Source organism: Sturnira hondurensis, unplaced genomic scaffold (genome assembly GCF_014824575.4).
Source record: "Sturnira hondurensis isolate 20B ecotype Veracruz unplaced genomic scaffold, ASM1482457v3 Scaffold0022566, whole genome shotgun sequence".
Classification (NCBI taxonomy): Eukaryota; Metazoa; Chordata; class Mammalia; order Chiroptera; family Phyllostomidae; genus Sturnira; species Sturnira hondurensis.
The window spans coordinates 14,679,930-14,697,959 of record NW_028095197.1 but is presented as its reverse complement, the minus strand read 5'-3'; the positions used below and the strand labels follow the sequence as shown (position 1 = coordinate 14,697,959).

At 49.8% G+C, this 18,030-nt stretch overlaps 1 protein-coding gene across 4 annotated transcripts in view; it reads left to right on the top strand.

Annotated features, from left to right (window-relative positions):
* The window catches only part of ABCA1 (ATP binding cassette subfamily A member 1), a 119,494-nt gene that overhangs the window by 35,421 nt on the left and 66,043 nt on the right, over positions 1 to 18,030 (top strand). For all 4 annotated transcript variants that reach the window (XM_037035744.1, XM_037035741.1, XM_037035742.1 and 1 more), the window contains 3 exons: positions 483 to 624; positions 2,173 to 2,291; positions 17,846 to 17,967. In XM_037035744.1, coding sequence (XP_036891639.1) covers positions 483 to 624; positions 2,173 to 2,291; positions 17,846 to 17,967 — 383 coding nt within the window. The remainder of the gene's footprint in view (positions 1 to 482; positions 625 to 2,172; positions 2,292 to 17,845; positions 17,968 to 18,030) is intronic.

Genomic DNA, 18,030 nt, shown 5'->3' with positions numbered 1-18,030 from the left:
AAGGAGATGGATTTGGATCAGGGGAAAGTGGGTTCTACCCCAGTCCTGCCCACTGATTCCTGCCACTGACCATGGCTTCTTGCCATACTTGGCTCCTTAGAGAACGAAGGAATTGAATTGGTTTAGGTGATCCTCAGGGCCCCTCTCTGCCTCTGAAAAGTGAGGTAGGCCATGGAAGACAAGCAAATACACTAGGTCTTTTCTGTGTATGGTCTAATCCACCCCTCTCGCCGCTTCTCCAAGGTTTGTGCCGGGAACCCCATTCTACAGATGTCAGGTAGATTAAAGAATCGCTATCTGGTGCCAAGTCTCCGACTCAGGTTGGAGTAGTCAGAGGGGGCAGGTCTCTGTGATATGGGGAATGGGACAGGAAGAGTTGGGCTGGGGAGTGTATGGAACCAGTAGAGAGAAAGATTGAGTCCCAAAACTGCTTCAAAGAACTCATGTTTCTCCTGTGTTTTCCTTCTCCTCGATGTCAACAGGCCACTTTCCAAACAAAGCCATGCCCTCCGCAGGGACACTTCCCTGGATTCAGGGGATTATCTGTAATGCCAACAACCCGTGTTTCCGTTACCCGACTCCCGGCGAGGCTCCCGGAGTTGTTGGAAACTTTAACAAATCCATGTAAGTACCAGATCAGGTTTTTTTCCCTCTGTTTTCCAGTTAATTCTTTTCCTCCCCTTCTCAACCTCTGGAGAATTTTGAATGGTTGGATTTGAGTGAAGTTACTTTTGGGAAGGTTTGTGTATGAAGTCTGCAGAACAAGGGTAGGGAGAATTGCTATGGGATTTCAGACCTTCCATTCGTATATTTCAGGAGTAATGGTGTGTAGCTAAAAGCCATGTGGCTGGGGTAAGGGGGTGGGGCATTCCTCCAAAAACTGGCGGATGAATTGGGAAGGGAAGACAAGGAGTGTGCTGGCCTCCTGGGGAGACATCTGCTCCATTGTCAGTCAGCCCACTCGTGCAACAGACAGTCACTGGGCATGCGAACCGCCTGGCCTGGGGGCTGGGGAGGGGCGGGTAACAAGCTGTGCACAAGCAGGGGCCTGCCTTCCAGGAGCTCACAGCCAAGGTCCTCTCTGTTCTCAGATCAGCTCTCTTGCCCTGTGGGGGCCTCTCACACTGCAGCGTCCCACTGTCTGGTCTCTGTCTTCCCTGGTGTGAGCCTCCCGGGGGTCAGGATGCCACTTCCTTTGATTTTGTATTCCTGGCTCCCGATTTCAACGCCAGACACAAGTATGGGCTTACTAAGTGTTGGCCAAATGTGCCATTGAAGATTCTTGGAATGCATAGAACCATGGTATGAGGTAGATTGGACTGTAGGAAAGATAGATATTAAGACAGTTCCTTTTTTTTTTGAAATAAAAGATTTGATTTATTTTTAGAGAAAGAAAGAAAGGAAGGGAGAAAGAGAGGGAGGGAAACATCAATGGGTGGGAGAAACACGAACTGGTTGCCTCTTGCGTGCCCCCACCCAAGGGTCCTGGCCAGCAACTCAGGCATGTGTCCTGACTGGGAATTGACCAGCGCCCTTTCAGTCTGTAGGACGATGCCCAGAGCACTGAGTCACACCAGTCAGGACTCAGGACAGTTCTGAGGAAGCTGCAGCTAGGGCATGCGGGGCCGTGTTACATGGACCTGGGGCTGTGTAGCGTTTGGGGGCCCCTTCTTCCATGCAGAACTATTAAAAACTTTATTGTTTAAGTGTGCCAGTCTAAAGATGAATATAATGCAGGTTGGATCCATCTTATACATATCCTGAATGTTGGTTTCTATTCTGAATTTAAAGGAAATTAAAATATTTTTGTGGACCCCAAGAGTGTCCTGAGCCCTACGTATTGTGCCCATTGTGTCTCATGGATAAGTTGGCCCTGGGGGAGTGTGTGAGTGTGTGTGTGTGTGAGGGAGGGCTTCCCGGAGAGGAAGCATGTGGGCTGGGCCTTGAAGGAGGTGGTGGGATCTGGTGGACACATGGGAAAGAGCGTTTGGGGCAGGGCTGGTAGGTGGCAGTTTAAAAGCATAGGGTGTCAGTGAAGCAGGGCATGGAGAACAGCTGGAGCGGAGGACCAGGCAGCCAGGCTGAGCGTGTGTACCAGGCAAGTACTTTCTTTGTGTGGGAGAAGCAGCCAGACTAACTGGAGCTCTTGTGCCTTTCCTGCCCTCCCTGCAGTGTGTCTCGCCTGTTCTCAGATGCTCAGCGGCTTCTTTTGTACAGCCAGAAAGACACCAGCATGAAGGACATACACAGTGTTCTGAGAACATTACAGAAGATTGAGAGTAACAGCTCAGGTAAGCAAAAGCCTTGCGTGTATTGGCTTGTGATTGGAGATCGACCTGTACCACGGAGAGAGCAACTCAGGGGGCCTGATGCGTGTCCCTTTTAGCTCTTCCCTACTGGCCTGTCCTCCTCTGAGGCTGGGCTGCAGGACCTTTCTGCAGGAGGCGTTTGAGAAGAGACTGGGAAGACAATGAGTATGCTGGCCTCCTTTTGGGTGACAGGAGAAACCCCCCAGAGAGGAATGGCACAGGCCCAGGGTTAGGACCGTTAGGGGTGGTGCAGGTTGCTTCCAACTTCTTTCCTTTGGAGGTGGCCATATGGTTGCAGCGAATGAGCAGATTTATGGATGGGGATGCTTCTATGTATAGAAGGGCAATGAAGTTGCAATTTGATATGGGTAAGTGAAAGTACACACTTCTCTCTAAAAGGAAGATGCAATTCACCTGCCTTCTAGACATCTGATTTAGTCTGATGGACAGTTGAACTCTGATCTTTAAAAAGTGAACTCTTGCTCTCTGATCTGATGAGGGCCAGGAATGCCATTAAGGAAAAGTGTCTGGGAAGCAGGCAGTTTGCTGAGCGAGGTGCTGGCGGAAGAAGGCAAGGAGCAGCCTCCCACGCAGTGGCCTTCCAGGGGCCAGGGGGCGTGGGAACGGTCCCCTGGGCGCAGACAGCGAGGAGGTCCCCTGTGCATGTTCTGTAGAGAATTTGAAAGCAAGAACGAAGCCCACAAAAGGCAGTCTACATTCTCTCATCACTGTGCCTCGGTGGCTGTAAACAATGTCAGTGATAAATGACTCCCCAGCTGCTGTTGCTGCCAGCTGTTGTCGCTGCTCCAGGAAGGTGCTTTTTACTCAGTTCGGTGTTGGGAGGGCTGGGGCGGGCTGGCTTTGGCTGAAAGGCCTCCCAGTTTTTGATCTACTTGGCAAAATGAGAAATGGTGAAAAGTGTTAGTGTTTAAACCAGATTTGGATTGGAGCTCTCTCTTGGTCAGACAGAACTGTCCTTTTTCTGGCCTGGAAAAGAGGCAGCCGGCAGTGCGGGGGCCTGGGAACAAAGGGAAGGAAAGCTGAGCGAATGCTGGCACGGAGGAGGTATTGCTTCACATTAGAGAGAGATGTGACGGTGCTTAGGGTCAGATTGGAGGTGCCCCCAGCTGGACTGCTTTTGGCTGCATGGCCAGGCCATCTGGATGCTGCTTCCTTGCCTGGTAGGCCCCTGGTCCTGCACATGTGTGTGTGTCCCAGTGCAGGACACAGAGAGGGAGCAAGGCCCAAGCAAGGCATCAGTCTTTCCTCATCTACTTACTGAAGGGCACCTGCCTGGCCGGTCAAAGGCAGAGCCCAGGTCATTTCTTCTACTACAGAGAGACAGTGTGGCCGAGAGGAGAGAGTGTTAAGATATTTCGCGTGGTGGTTTTGTGGGTTTGTGAACCAGTCACTTAGGCCCTTTTGGCGTCTTGTCTATGAAACGGGGACAGTAGAAGAACCTACCCTATGGGATTTTTTTTTTGAGGAATAAATGAGATAGAACATTTAATTGCTGAAATGTTAAAATAGCATCTAACATCCAATGTCTGTCTCCCCTCTGGTTGGGTCTGAGTGTGTCTCTGTCTTTCCTGAGGTTTATCAGAAGTTACAGCAGCATCCCAGCACAGAGCAAAGGGGACGTCTGCCTCCTTTGTCCTGTGCCCCGCATTTCTGTTCATGCAGTCTGAGAGTGCGGCAGACGTTTGGGCACATACGTCACACCGTTGACTCAGAGTCCACGTGCCGGCAACCAGAACTGTGGAGTCTTTGAAATACTCGCTCTTGCAAGTTACTTGTTCTCCATTCCTTAGTTGTGTGGTTGGCTTGTTGAACCTAAGGAAAATCCCTGTCTCTTTTCTGTGTTACATTTTTAGATCCTCTAATGTCATCTCATCCTACCAAACCCATTTTAGGTTTCAGTTTTGCCGTGCACTCTAATTTGCTGCTGCTGCTTGTCGCTTCCTGCCATCTAGGTTTTTGACAAGTAGCCCTTTCTGTTCTCCACCAAGTCAGTGAGGACTGTGGGACCCAGGCTTGCCGTTTGGGTCAGTCCACTGGATACTAACAGTTTCCCGAGCTAGAGCATTGCTTTATTTTCAGTTACTGGATGAAACTTTGGAGGCTGTCAGTTCATTTTATAGATAAATGGGCTGCTTGGTTCAGTCATTCAGCCCAAGGTGCTGGGCTCAGTGGGGCACAAATCAAACTTGCCCCTGCCCCTGTGGAACTTCCGTTCTAGACAAGAAGAGGCCAGGGGCTTTCCCGGTTTTTGCAGCCACAGGAGGGATGTTCTGGGAGTGGGACACAGTGATACCCGCGGTTCTCTTCCACCAGCGCTACCTTGTGCTGGCCTGCTGATCTTCCAAATGGGAAGGCCTCTCAGTGCTGCAACTTAATCACAGACGAGTCGAGCTATCCTTGAAGGCACCCTAATGAGAAATCCGCGTAGAAAGCCTTCCAGAGGGATCTGACTGAGTGTTCTCACCACTGGAACTTTTCAGACATTTTAATTATTTTGTTCCCAAACCTACATATAGGCAGGCCGAGTGCCGAGGCGGCGGGGGGCTGCCTTAATGCCCGGGAGTCCGTGTGAGGAACGGCCATCCTTCGTCAGTCCCTCTCATTGCCGCAACCCAACAGACATAAAAATCGTGCAGATTTTCAGAAATGCTAGAAAAAATGACGGGTCTAGATTTTTGTTGCTGTGAGATGCAGGCTGTTGAGGGGTGTTTCTCCTGGTGAGTTTTGTGCGATTTCAGGCAGCACACAGATGACAAGCTTTAACTTTAACCCGTATCAATTGCAGCGCCATGGGTATGACTGCTTGGGAGGATGTTAAATAGTAAAAAAGAAGCTGACTTAAAGAAAACATTTTATGTGGGTATGGTAAAACTGTGAGTGTAGTTTGCAAATGGCTGGCGATTGGAAAACGCTGGTATAGGAGAAAGATATCTGGGCTCTGTATTAAGGTTCGTTTTGGGAATAAATCCAGCCTCCTTACGTGTGAACCTTGGGCACGCTTTGATTCTTCCTGGCCCTCCGTTCCCGAGAGTGTCGATTCGCCGCCCCAAGGGATGTTGAGCAGTACACCGGGTGGAATCTGCGGGCGACCGATGGCAGGGGCGTGGCGCATTGTTGACACACACTGTAAATCTGAGTTCGTTCGTCACCCCTTCCATTCCTGGCTGACTCTTTGGCTTTGCCAATTTGTCTAACTGCTGTAGGCCTCAACTTTCCTTGCCTGCAAATTGGGACCTTGGCAAGGCAAGCTGAAAGTGTTTTGTCTCGGAACCTTGGTCAGTACTTGGACGGGGGAGCACATGGGACTCACGGGTGATGTGGGGTATCCCCTGTACTGTGACCCCCGAGGGTGGGACTGACCCTCATTCCTGACTCTCTCCCAAGCATCAGCACAGTAGCAGGCACGGACTAAGCAGTCAGCGAATCTTTGTGGATGATGGTGAAGGAAGATACCTGCCCTGCCCTGACTGGTGGTACAGCTCCTTGGGTTGGGGGTCGTCCCGCAGACTGAAAGGTCGCTGGTTCAATCCCAGTCAGGGCACATGTGAGCCAGGTCCTCAGTTGGGGGTGCGCAAGAGGCAGCCAAAGGATGTTTCTCTCACATGTTGACGTTTCTCCCCGTCTCGTTCTCCCTGCCTTCTCCTCTCTCTAAAAATAAATAAATGAATCTTTGAAAAAAGAATGAAGATGCCTGCCCTTCACAGAGATTTTAAGGGTTAAGTAAAAGTGCTTTGAAAAGTATAAAATCCCACAACGTGTATTTTTCAAGTTGATTCCCTTGTGTGAACCCACATCAACAGGACTCTAAATTAACAATAATGACAAAAGTTCTTAAAACAGTCTCGGCTTTCTTTTTTTCACAAGGTTTATTTTCCAGAACTTTATTGGAAGGGTGGCCATGAACCCAGAGGTCCGAAATGGATTTGCTGAGAAGTGAAAAAAAATTTCCATTCATAGCCCTCTTCCAGGAGGAAGGGCTCTCCTAGGGTTCTTAGCAATCAAAAATTGCCAAAAGTAGGAATTTAAAAAATGTTCTTCTTCTTAAAGAGAGCCCCCCAAATCTGCACCTGCCAGAGATACTGGGGAGGGGGGGGAAGAGAGAGAGAGAGAGAGAGAGAGAGAGAGAACTGCTTCCTTCCTCACCCTCCTCCTTTGCTCTCTCTCTCAGCCTCTCACCATCCAGCCCACCTGGCCTCACGGTGGTGAATCTGGCAGGCTAGCCAGAGCGGAGACCTCCCAGATGGGGCTGGTGCCACTCGGTCAGGCCTGGGCTGGAGAAAGAGGCGTCCCTTTGCTTCTTTGTTTTTACTGCTTTTCCCTCTGAGCTACTTGACTGCATCACTTTGCGTTACCTGACAAGCTAACACATTAGCCTCCTTCTGCTGAACATTCTGCTCAGACATCCGCTTTGCCTCAGTGCCTTGCTTGCTTCCCAAATCCTTTGTCTCCAGGTGGTACCACAGGCTCAAGCCCCTCCCGAGTTTGCACGATATATAGTGCTCAAGGCTTCCTGCTTGGCTGGAAGTGGGAAGGACATGTCTTGGGGCTGAGCCTCTTGCCATCCTTGGGTAGACTGTCGTGCACATCTCTTCGGAGTTCCCCAACTCCCCCATTCCCAGGGTAGCTGGGCTCTTGTCTACTGTGGCATCCTGTGGCTGCTCCCTAAGCATCACCATTTCTTAGGCTGACTAGGGACAATTCCCAGGTGTGTGAGGATGCTGTGAGCATTCTCTGTCTTTATCAGCTGGGGCCTGGTCCAGTGGACAAAGCTATAGGGGCTGTGGTGGGGCCAGAATGCAGATCCCCAGTCTCCCCTGTGCAGAGGACTCAGCAGCTTCCATCCTCAGCCACGATTTTAGCTCTCCAGGTGTCAGGCCCTGTCCCAAATTAGAGCTGCACCAACACCTTTTATCAGAAACCCCATGTATGCTCTGTGGAAATTCAGGAGATGATTTTCCAGTCCTGCTAAATGAGGCCAGGCACGGTAGGTGAGGAGGGAGGGATCTCAAGCTATATGCAAGGCTGCCACTTTATACATTTTGGTGTTTCCATGCACACGACAGTCCATGTGAACGGCACTTCCCACGAGAATGGTGCTTCTGAAGTCAGGTAGTGGCTAAGAGCCTACGTGGCTCTTTGCCGTGGCCTAGAGGACTTTATCTCCCCTTCCTACACTGAGGACTAAAGAGTTACAATTGGCCTCCCATAGCCCCCGAATGGGGCTTCCTGAAATACTTTCTGTCTGTCCGGGATGTCCTCTGAAGCCGATGATAACTTAGCCAGGAAAGAACAAGGAAGAACTTCGGGCATTTTGTGGCTTGGCTGTGGCTGTCCCTTTGGAGGACATCCCGCATCGCTGAGGTCAAGGTTGGAAAGGGGAGAGACTGGAGGAGCGATCCAGGGCAGTGCTGCGTGTGCATCCTGACATGCTGACTTGGGTCTTGAGCTTTCCCATCCCTTCGGCGAGGTTTCTGCCCGTCAGTGGTGTGCCTGCCATTTTCTGTATTTTCATGGTTCAAATCTGGCTTGTTTGGCCTGTGCTCTGTAAGACTTTTGTGAAATAAGTCCTGAGGGTTATGCTGGAATTTATTATTTAGGGGAAAGGGTCATAACTTCCTGGCTGTTGGATTACTGGCAATACTGAGAACTAACTATGGACCTTTGGTTCTGTCTTGATCTTTGACAATCAAAAAGCATGGTCCCCGGAGGGCAGGGCAGGCTCCAGGGACATGGCAGTGTCCTTGGCTGTGGTGGGGTGTTGAGGGAAGAAGATGTAAAGTTATCATCTTGTAAACATCCGCTGGGCAGCACAAACTAATCTTGACTTGGAACAGACTTGGCAGCCAGACTGCCTTGGTTCAAATCTTGCCCTGCTTCCTACCAGCAGGTCGTTCCATAACATTTCTGTGTCTCAGTTTCCTCAAAGTGGGGATATTAACAGAACCTCTCTTAGATATATTGCAGGGAATGGGCATGCTAATAATGATAAAGCATTTAGTATAGTGTCTGGCACATAAGAAGTACCAGGCTTGTGCTTTAGTTCACTGTGTTTTCATGACCATCGTGTGAAGTAGGGAATTTTGTTCCTTTCTATGCTCCTGAAGGAGCTGAAGTTCAGAGAGGCTGAGTAACTTGCCTAAGGTAGCACAGCTGGCAGGAGGCAGGAAAAGGGCTACATCTTCAGTCTTTCATAGTCTTTAGGACACATACATTATTGTGTCCTAAAGAGGGGCAGCCCACTGTAGCCAGGAACTTCTCCAAGCTCACAGGACAGGATAGAATGAGAAAGGAGACAAGAAGACTTCCTAAAAAGAAATGCCAGACTTGCTCCACTTGCGGGCTTTGTGGGCAACAGGCACGGGTGGAACGCTCCCCAAGGTCCGTCTGGAAAGAACGTCCTGTGACTCACAGCCCCATCTCCCTCCCCGCCCGAGCTCTTTCATCCCCCTGCCCCCCTGCCGCGCTGAAGTTGAGGCTGCAGCCCCGGGTTTATTTTTTGCCCGTGTGGGCCCCCTGTGTGCCATCTTGTTGGAAGAGCTGATGACATGTGTCAGTATTACATCATTGAACTGGAAAGTGGTTTAAATCTTTGGGTGATTGCAGTTCATTTCCTGAACGTAAGTGTCAAAAGTTCTGATTCAGGGTCATAGGGTTTTATATGTTGAAACCTTCACGCCTAACGTGAGAGAGTTTTCCTCGACCTGTCTCCGCCAGGCTGGCTCCCATGGCCCAGGACGGGGGCTGCTCCTAGCCAGGCCATAATCAGGTGGCTGCCAGGCCGCAACGCTGTGTTGAAATATGGCTTGAACTAAGTCAAATCAAAGGTCAGCTTTACCCAGGCAAGAGTAGGAAGCACAAGTGCACTTGACCACAGGACAGCATGTACCCCACGATATCGGACTGCCTTCCAGCATTAGGATGGTTATCGCCAAGAACAGTACTGAAAAAAAAACAACAACCCCAAAACCCAATACGTTGTGACTTGTGTTTCCAGCTTAAGATTTATTTCCAACCTTATAAACGTAAGATTCTGTGTATGGTCCTGGGTGACAAAGAGCTGTCCGGGAGTCCAATTTGTTTCTAGGGGACAGCATCCCGCTTCTGGCCCTCGGGTCGCTGTTGTCCCGAGGCACAGACGGGCCGTGTCAGAGCGACGCGTGGTCTAGCAGGCGAAGGTGCACCGGGGAAGGATGCCATTGTACGTGTTAATCTGTTGTGCCCTTTAAGACTTACACTGGCACTAGCAGGTTGGTGTTCCCACCCCCATTTTATTGACAGGGAAACTGAGGCTGGCTGGAAAGGCTTGTGTCTGCTGCCCAAGGTCACAAAGCTGTGAATCGAACCCAAGTTTGTCCAACTCCAAAAGTCAGCATGTCCCCACCACACCACGCTCTCATTTTTATTCCAGGACTGAGAAGTAGGGGTGGCATCGTTAGCTTTTGATGCCAGAATCATGACGGAGCATTCTTTAAAGAATATAAAGAGATTTATTTAATTCCTGATATAGTAGGAAGAGCCAAAGCTTGGTAGCCGGAGCCGTTGGGGTTCAAATTCACCATTTGCTCTGTAACTTTAGGCAGGATGTTAACCTTTCTGGGCCTGTTTTCACATTTGAAAGATGGGAACAATACATTTCTTGTAAATTTGTTTTAGGGATTTAAAACATAACACATGTAACATGGCTGATGATCAGTAAATACTAATCACCATCCTCTGGCCACACATCACTACCTTGTCCTTTCGTAGACTTCATTAACTTTAAAATAAGAAAAACAAAGCTATGTACATTACATATATATAAATAAATAAACATATATATATATATAGAAGGAAGAAATGTGTGTGTGTGTGTATATATATATATATATATATACATACATATATGTATATGTATGTATATATATATACACACACACACACACACACATTTCTTCCTTCATCCAGGTCCTGGAAGGGTTCCCTTCTCAGCCCCTAGCTCATGAACTCATTTTCCTTTTAGTCCCAGAACTCATTTGGGCCAAAGCTGTCTCCTCAGTGTTACCTTCATTTCCTTCTGGGCCCCCCAAACCAGCCCTGCTCTGCCTTCCAACATGCCCCCCCACCCCGAGTCAGGAGTGCTCCTGGCCAGTGTGAGCAACTCACCCTCATCCTTTGGGGCTACAGTTTCCACTGGCTCTTCAAGGACCTGTTGACTGTTCAGGTGCTTATCGGTCGATGCGAGTCCTCATTCCAGGGGCTACCTGCAATTTCACCTTCGTCACTTCCCAGTGAGATACGAGTGTGCTATTGCTTCACTCGATGGATGTGGGGGCAGGTGCGTAGTGTCCTCTCCAGCCCCCAGTTTCAACAAGGACTGATTCTGGAGTGGCAGAGAGGGCTGGGGGCTCGCAGCTCTGTTCCTCCACCCTCTCCTCCCTCCATGTCCTCTTGGGAGGTTGGGGCGAGGGGTCATGTCTTCACGGAGCCTCTCTTCTGTCACAGGCTCCTGCCTTCAAGCAGCACAGAGAAATGTTGCTGCTTGAACAACAGCACTGGTGTTTGGGGTTCGGTAGCCATTTAAACATTCATTCATTGAATGCAAGTTCACATTACATGTGAAATACTTGAAGGACTATGTGGCTCCTAAAGTTATGGAACCTCCATTGGTTTTAAGAGAAGGCTCTCTGGCTACCCTAGGACTTGCCTCAAAGAGTTCAGGGAGCATGACCCTAAATTTTCCGGTTTCTCTTGGGAACCCTTTGCATAATTGTTATCAGGACTTTATCAATATTTATTTTGAATTTAACTTTCAGCTTGTATTTTCTCATACATAATGAGTCAGTGTTCAGGGTACTTTACATCCTTAATGTCGTTAGTGCTTACCTAACCCACACCCCTGGTGGGATAGACCTTCGTGGACAGAGAAACGCAGGCTCAGAGGGCCTAAGGGACCTCTCCAAGGCCGAGTAACTGGAAAAATCTGGAACCGAGATTTGAGCCAGGTCAGCCAGACTCTAGAACCTGAGATCCTTTCGTTATGTCTCAGTATCCCTCAGCCATCCTTCCCTGTAGAGAAGAAAACTTGTTCTGGGTTGGGAACCCCCGGCCCAGATGCCCAGCAGGGAGGTCCTGAGGCGCCGTGCACTCCAGGACCCTGGCCTTCTTTCACCTGCCAAGGGGTTCCCTCCTGGGAACAGCCAGGTCTTGCTGCTTTCCCTGCTTCTCCAAAGCCCTCAACTCCCCAGAGCAATCCTGGTCTTCCCAGAGGAGGGCCCAGCCGTCTCAGTGAAACAGGTGGTCCCTATTCTTGAAGAAAACACAGCCCTAGCATTGGGAAAACAATCAAAAACAACAATATGGGAAGAAACCCCAAGAAGACGCTTGAGTGTGTTTTTTACTAGCCCTTTTATAGCAGAGAAATGTTTCAAGGTCTTGTTTATAAAGTCAGACAAGCTTAGGCTGGTTAGAATTTGGCCCAGGTCTCTCAAGGCCATTTGATAGGGCGGGGGCTGGGAGACCCTCCTGGGGTCATTTTAAGTGGAGTATCTGGGCCTTGGATGCTGACGGTGATCTCCTTCTCCACTTCTCCTTTTTTCATTTGCCTTCTCCGCCCACTTCTCAAGCAGCTGATTGCTGTGGTTCCTTTTCATGTTGAACAAAAGAGACTACAGCGATCTTGAAATCTGAGCTGGGGACTGGAGGGCGCTGACCGACAGTAACCCCAGCTCGCTGGCTGAGGGCTTCCCTCCTCCGCCTTCCTGCCTCTGTCCTCCCTTCTCCCTCCTTCCCCCTCTTGCCTCCTTCCCTCGTGCTTCCCGGCTGCGCTCAGGCAGGCTGGAAAGAATCCGAGGAACACTAAGTGGCTGTGAAAGCATCCCCCCCGGGGGCAGGACCTCCCCCGCCATACCTGTCTACCTGCTCTGGAATTGTGTCCTTATTAGCTTGGTCAGATAGGTCTGGCCCAGAGAATTGGCGAGAAATAAGATTCTGTCCTGTTTTTCCTCAGCCCACAAAATACACACTTCACTTGTTTTGTTCTTTGGACTCCAAGGTCCTAGTTTTTTTTTCCCCTTCCTTTCCTTTGCCCCACCTCACTCGCCCCACCCAAAGAAAGCTCTTGGGAATTGGACAGGCCACCATTTGCTCCTCCAGGCAGAACGAAGGAGACTGAGTTCAGCGGACCAAGTATTTTGAACCATGTTGGAGCGATTGCGGCAGGAAAGCTCTCTCGGCCTTGTGCTGGACTCTCGGTCTCCTGCAGCCAGCAGGCACTCGCAGCGTAGTGACCAGTCCCCTCCCTGATGGCCGTGTTCTGTGTCAGCATTCATACCTTCTCAGTCACTGAGGCGGCAGCTCCTGGGGCTCCTCAGCCCCTATAAAAGGTTCCTTTCCGTCCTTGATCTTGGTTTTTATGACAGCCTCTGAGTGTTAATAGCCCTGTTCTTTGTTTAAGAAAACTGAGGCCCTTGGAGATCAAGAAAAGAGGAAGAGTGAGGTTCATGGTCACACAATTGAGGAACAGCAGAGCTAGGTCTTGAATTCAGATCTTGTGACTTTATATCCGGTGCTGATTCCCCTTTACCCCCAGTGTACCTTTCCATACCGTGGATGAGACGATCCCCTGGGATTATCTTCTCATCCCACATCTTACGGATAAGAAAACTGAAGTCACGTCAGCTCACTCGGGCCAAGTTAAATGGCCAAGTGCCTGTCTTTTCCACATTGTGTTCCTGTCTTACCTCTAATAACTGGTCTTTCTCACCGGTCCTCTTCCACCGATGCTGATCCTTGTAGTGACCTCATAGATGTGATCTTTCCCACTGATCCTCTGTAAAATGCTAGGTCTATTTATTCTCTAAAGTTCCGAATAGACAAATCAGTCAACTTCACCCTTTTCTTTATCTTAAAGACAGTATCAGCAGAAAGAATGCAGTAATTCTGTCCAACTCGGGAATTCAGCCAGGCAAATACATAACACAGACAAACATGCATGTGTGGAGACACACACCCTCTTAGATCATAAATTCAACTTCTCCATTGAGTTGGCAGAGTCCCCCTCTGTGTTTTAAAGTATTCTAAAAGCACATGCTTTAGGGGCCGTCTGCAAGGAAGCCAGTGAAACCAGGCTTTCCCGAAAGTGACGATGACAGTAGCTGTCTTTCTCGAGTCCCTTGTGCATGTCCAGCGTCGCACTGGGACTTCAGGTGCATTTTCTCATTTAACCGCCAGCTCTTCAGCCCCGGGAACTAGATGCCATTATCATCCCCTGTGGTCCTGTTGACACTTCCCACTCTCTGAGCCGTTGAATGAGAAACTTCAGTGCTATCTCGATCTGGTGTGTTTTGCCTCCATGCCCCGGTCCACTCTTCCCTGACCACTCACTGCAGGGTGAATGTACTTCTCCGTGATTGGCTGTTTTCCAGATCACCTCAGTTCATTGGTTAATTCACTCATTTGTGTCATCCATTCCTTCACGCATCCTCCGTTTACTGCATGCTGCCTTCTGCCAGGCACTGCTGCACTCCAGAGTGGCAAAGCCCCGGCCCACAAGGCACTTCCGTTCTCCTGGGGAGAAAGATGTGTGCTCGGACAACTGCCACCCCTTGATCTGTGCCGTGCTCAAGGGAAACATAGGATGCTGTGAGGGCACAGCAGAAGGCCAGCTAACCCAGCTTGTGAATGGGAACGTCGGGGCAGGCTTCCTGGAGGAGGTGAATCATGGCCTAAGTCATAAAGGAGGGGTAGGAGTTAGGACTGTGTCAGACATCTGGCGTTCTCAAAATTCTTGGCTTCCCCGCTCATTTTTCTGCCAGCCGCATGATGGAGAAAACGAAGACCAGAAATACACAGCCACCCCCCACCCCCACCCCCACCCCGGCCTCCTACCACATTCCTCCTTCCTCTTCCTTCTCACCCCCATGTCTCAGGTTTTGAGGAATCTCCTCTCTGTGTTTATCGGCTTGTTGACAATTTATTCATTTGAAAACCTTTTCTGAGAGCCTGCTGTGTGCACAGCAGTATGACGATAGGGCGTCTGGGCTCTGCCTCGTGAGCGGCCTTGCCCCTTCTCACCAGCCACAGCCCCCAGAGAAGTGTGGCTCTCTGCCCTCTTCCAGAATTTGGTGTCTGCCTGACTCTCCACCATGGAACCCTTGCAGATAGACCTCATCTTGGTCAGGTGCTTCTGGGAACTGTGATCCTGCCTCCTGCCTTCTGTTTATTGATCTACCTGTTCATCTTCCTTATCAGCCTTGGGCGTTCCCTGAGGGCAGGGTCTGTGCTCTTACTTTTTCTCTATACTTCGAAGTGGCACATGGGTAAAATTGAGTGGAAAACCCTTTCAAAATGACAAGTTACCATGTATCGAGCACTGTGAGTCAGTTGCTCACTGTTCATACTTTATGAGTATCTCTATCTAATTCTCATATATTTGAGAGGTGGATACTGTTGGTCTTATCTCGTAGGTTAGAAAAGTTGAGCTCAGGAAAGCAAAACAAATTCCTGAAAGCCACACCATTAATAGACAGCATAGTCCAGCATCAAATTTAAGTTTTTTTATGGTCCCATGCCCCCGATCTTTCTACCATTTGTTGTCTGGAATCACCTGGGGAGTTTTATAAAATTCTGATGCCTGGGTCTTAGCCCCAGTTCTGATTAGGGATTGGGGGTTGTGGCCTTGGCATTGGGATTTGTGTGAAGCTCCCTGTGTGAGTCTAATAGGAGCCAAGGCTGAGAACTTGTGTGCTGCACCACATTGCCTTTCTGTGTCCACACTGGCTGCAGCTGCTGGTGTGTGAATCTGAGTGTCCACATATGTGGTGTCCATGTGACCAGAATGTACGTTCTTCGTAGCCAAGAGTCTTTGGCCTCCTTGCTGCTGCCCCACCCCGTGACCTTGCCACCTCTGCACGTGTACTGCCAAGGGTCCTTGACTGTTTCGTAAGCTTCTTGGTTCTTAATGTCTCATCCAGGGGAATTCACTGATAGGTGGTTGGAGTTTGATCACATCCAGCTGTTTTCATCCTCAGAGCCTGTTGACATAGCAGAAGAGTCTTATAAACACACTGAGCGCACTTGCTGATCTGGAGAGTGTTGCTCATGACCTAGACCCGTGGCAAGTGCAGCCAGAGCCGGCCCTCCCACACTCTAGCAGCCCCGCTGCAGAGGGAGGAGGCTGCTCCAAAGCTCCCCAACACCATGTCCACACGCTGTTCTGGCTTCTCCCCCCCGGGAGGGATTGATGGCCACCTAGTCGGGGAGAGTCAGCAGACGTGCATATTCTGTTCTGTTGGGGCGTAGAGAGGTCTGACCCTCGGTGTGCTGCTTTTCCTTTGTTCCACAGTGCTGAGTGTCTGGCTTTTCTTGCCGGGCCTCAGCCGAAGCCACCTGCTTTCCTGTGTTCCTTCCTGTTTCTCCTACCAAAGGGATATTGGGACACCTCACAAGTCACTTCGTGTCCCTGGGAGTGTAATATGAGCAATTGGGGATACTTTTTACTACTGGGGGTGGGGGTTATCCTGAGACCCCTGAGCCCTTGTTGGACTTTGTCAGCTGAAAGGAAGTCTCCTGTGATGCTGCTCAGATCTTCTTGAATCTTCCTAGTCCTAATCCCAACTCCTAATATTTATTAGTCAGCCACCATTCACTGACCAGCAATTCTTTGGCAGGCCCTGATCTGGACGCTATGTTGCAAAAATAAAACACATATTCCATGTCCCAGAGGCATCGTCTAGTGCATACAGTAAACATATAAAGCAACATTCCTAGAAGTATGGCCCCCAGAACCGCCGCATTCGAGGTATAAGGGGTGCTTATTAAACTGTAGATTCTTAGGTCCCCCTTCTATAGCTGCGGTTGCAGGATCTCTGGGGATGGGGCCCAAGCAGTTGCATTTTATCATGCTTCCTCAGTGAATCTGAGAGCTGTTGTGAGGTTCGACAACCACAGCACTGAGCCCTAGGGTAACAGGGCAGTGTCACGTGTGACAGTGAGCACTGCTCAGTGGCTATCTACAGGAGTATCTGTTCTGAGGAGGAATACCTCCGAGGAGGAACAGCAGCTACCTGAAGGTGTCATGACGAATCACTAGATGTAGCCAGAGAATCACTTCTCTAGAGATGTGAACTGTGCTGATCTCCTTTCTGTGCCTCTGTTCCTCATGTCTGTTTAAGCAGAGCATGCTCGGGTCAGGCAGCACTGATGACAGTCTGCAGGGGCTGTGGGGCCTCCTACTGTATCGCTGCACATGACCCCTTAGCTCCAGGTGTAGCTCCTGTCCTCCTTAAGCCTCATATTGTAGCCCTGTTTTCATATCTAACCTCTATTTGTCTTCAGTTAAAGATTTGGGTTTGCAGGGTTTGCCCCCTAGAGGTCAGGTAGGGCCTGGGCCTGTGGGCTGCAGTCTGCAGGTGTTGACTGTGCTCACGAGTAGCTGTTTTTTTCTTTATTGGGAGAAGGTGGGTTACTAAGAGAGTGGAGTAGGGGAGAAGTGGATAGTCAAATGAAACAGGGCAGGGAAGACGATGGCATTTTAAAGTCAGGGGACCATCTGCTCAGAAACCTTTCAGTTTGGAGATGAGGACGCTGAGCGTCAGGAAGATGATAGGAAACACCTGGAGACACCACGAATCTATGAACAGCCTCCGGCCCTGGGGACTGAAGTTCTGGGTTTCTGGCCAGTGCCGCTTCTCCGTCACTGCATTGGATAGGAACCTTTTCTAGATACACCTGGAGGGCTTAATTTTTAAAGGGGGCTGGAAAGAACCCGGTAGCACTCCATTAGTAGGGGTGATTTTTTAATATATACTATATGCTTTCTTAAAGTCCGACACACCTGGATTTTGGAGCTTCGTGCTTGGAAATGAAATGAGACCATGTGTGTGGAAGCAAGTTGATAGGTTTTCGAACTGAGGCCCCTGGACCCGCAGCATCAGCCTCATCTGGAAGCTTGTTAGAAATGCAGATTCCCCAGTCTCGTCCCAGGCCCCCTGAGTCAGAAACTCTAGGGTGGTGGCCAGCAATCTTTTAAACAGGTCCTGCAGATGATTCTGGTGCCTGCTCAAGCTGGAGAGCCATTGCTCTTTAAGAGGAAGTCGGCCCTGGGGCTTTTGGGAACGAGACTGCACGTATCTCCGCTGTCTGAGGTGGCGGCGGGGACAGGAGCAGTGGGGTTAGTGTCACAACTCTCAGGTCGGAGGGTGAGATCATTGAAAGGGTTTGGCCTTTTCCTTGAGAAGCAAGGGAAGTGTGCGTGTGCGTGTGTGTGTGTGTACAGGACTATCGTGCTGTTGGAGTCTAGGAGCGCATGCTGAGTGTGGCTCTGCACATCTTCAGAAAGCAACCTTTTCATGTCACTCCAGATACAGCGAAACTCCCAAACCTTGTTTCTCTGTGTGCTTAAGCCAGAAGCCTGTGATTGTCAATCGGTTTAAAACAAGGCAATCAGTAGTACGATATTTTTCCCCACTTGCACAATTGTGCTGACTTTTTTTTTGGAGTTACTTATTAGATGAAAATAAAATGCTATTTCTTGGCAGGTTTGACCCTTCAGGATTTCCTGGTGGGCAATGAGACCTTCTCTGGATTCTTGAATCACAACCTCTCTCTGCCTAGAGCTACTGTGGACAAAATACTGGAGGCTGACGTCAGTCTTCGCAAGGTAAGCTGCGACCTCCAGCTTCCTCGGTGAGGCTGATGGCAGTGACGTAGTTGGAGAGCACGT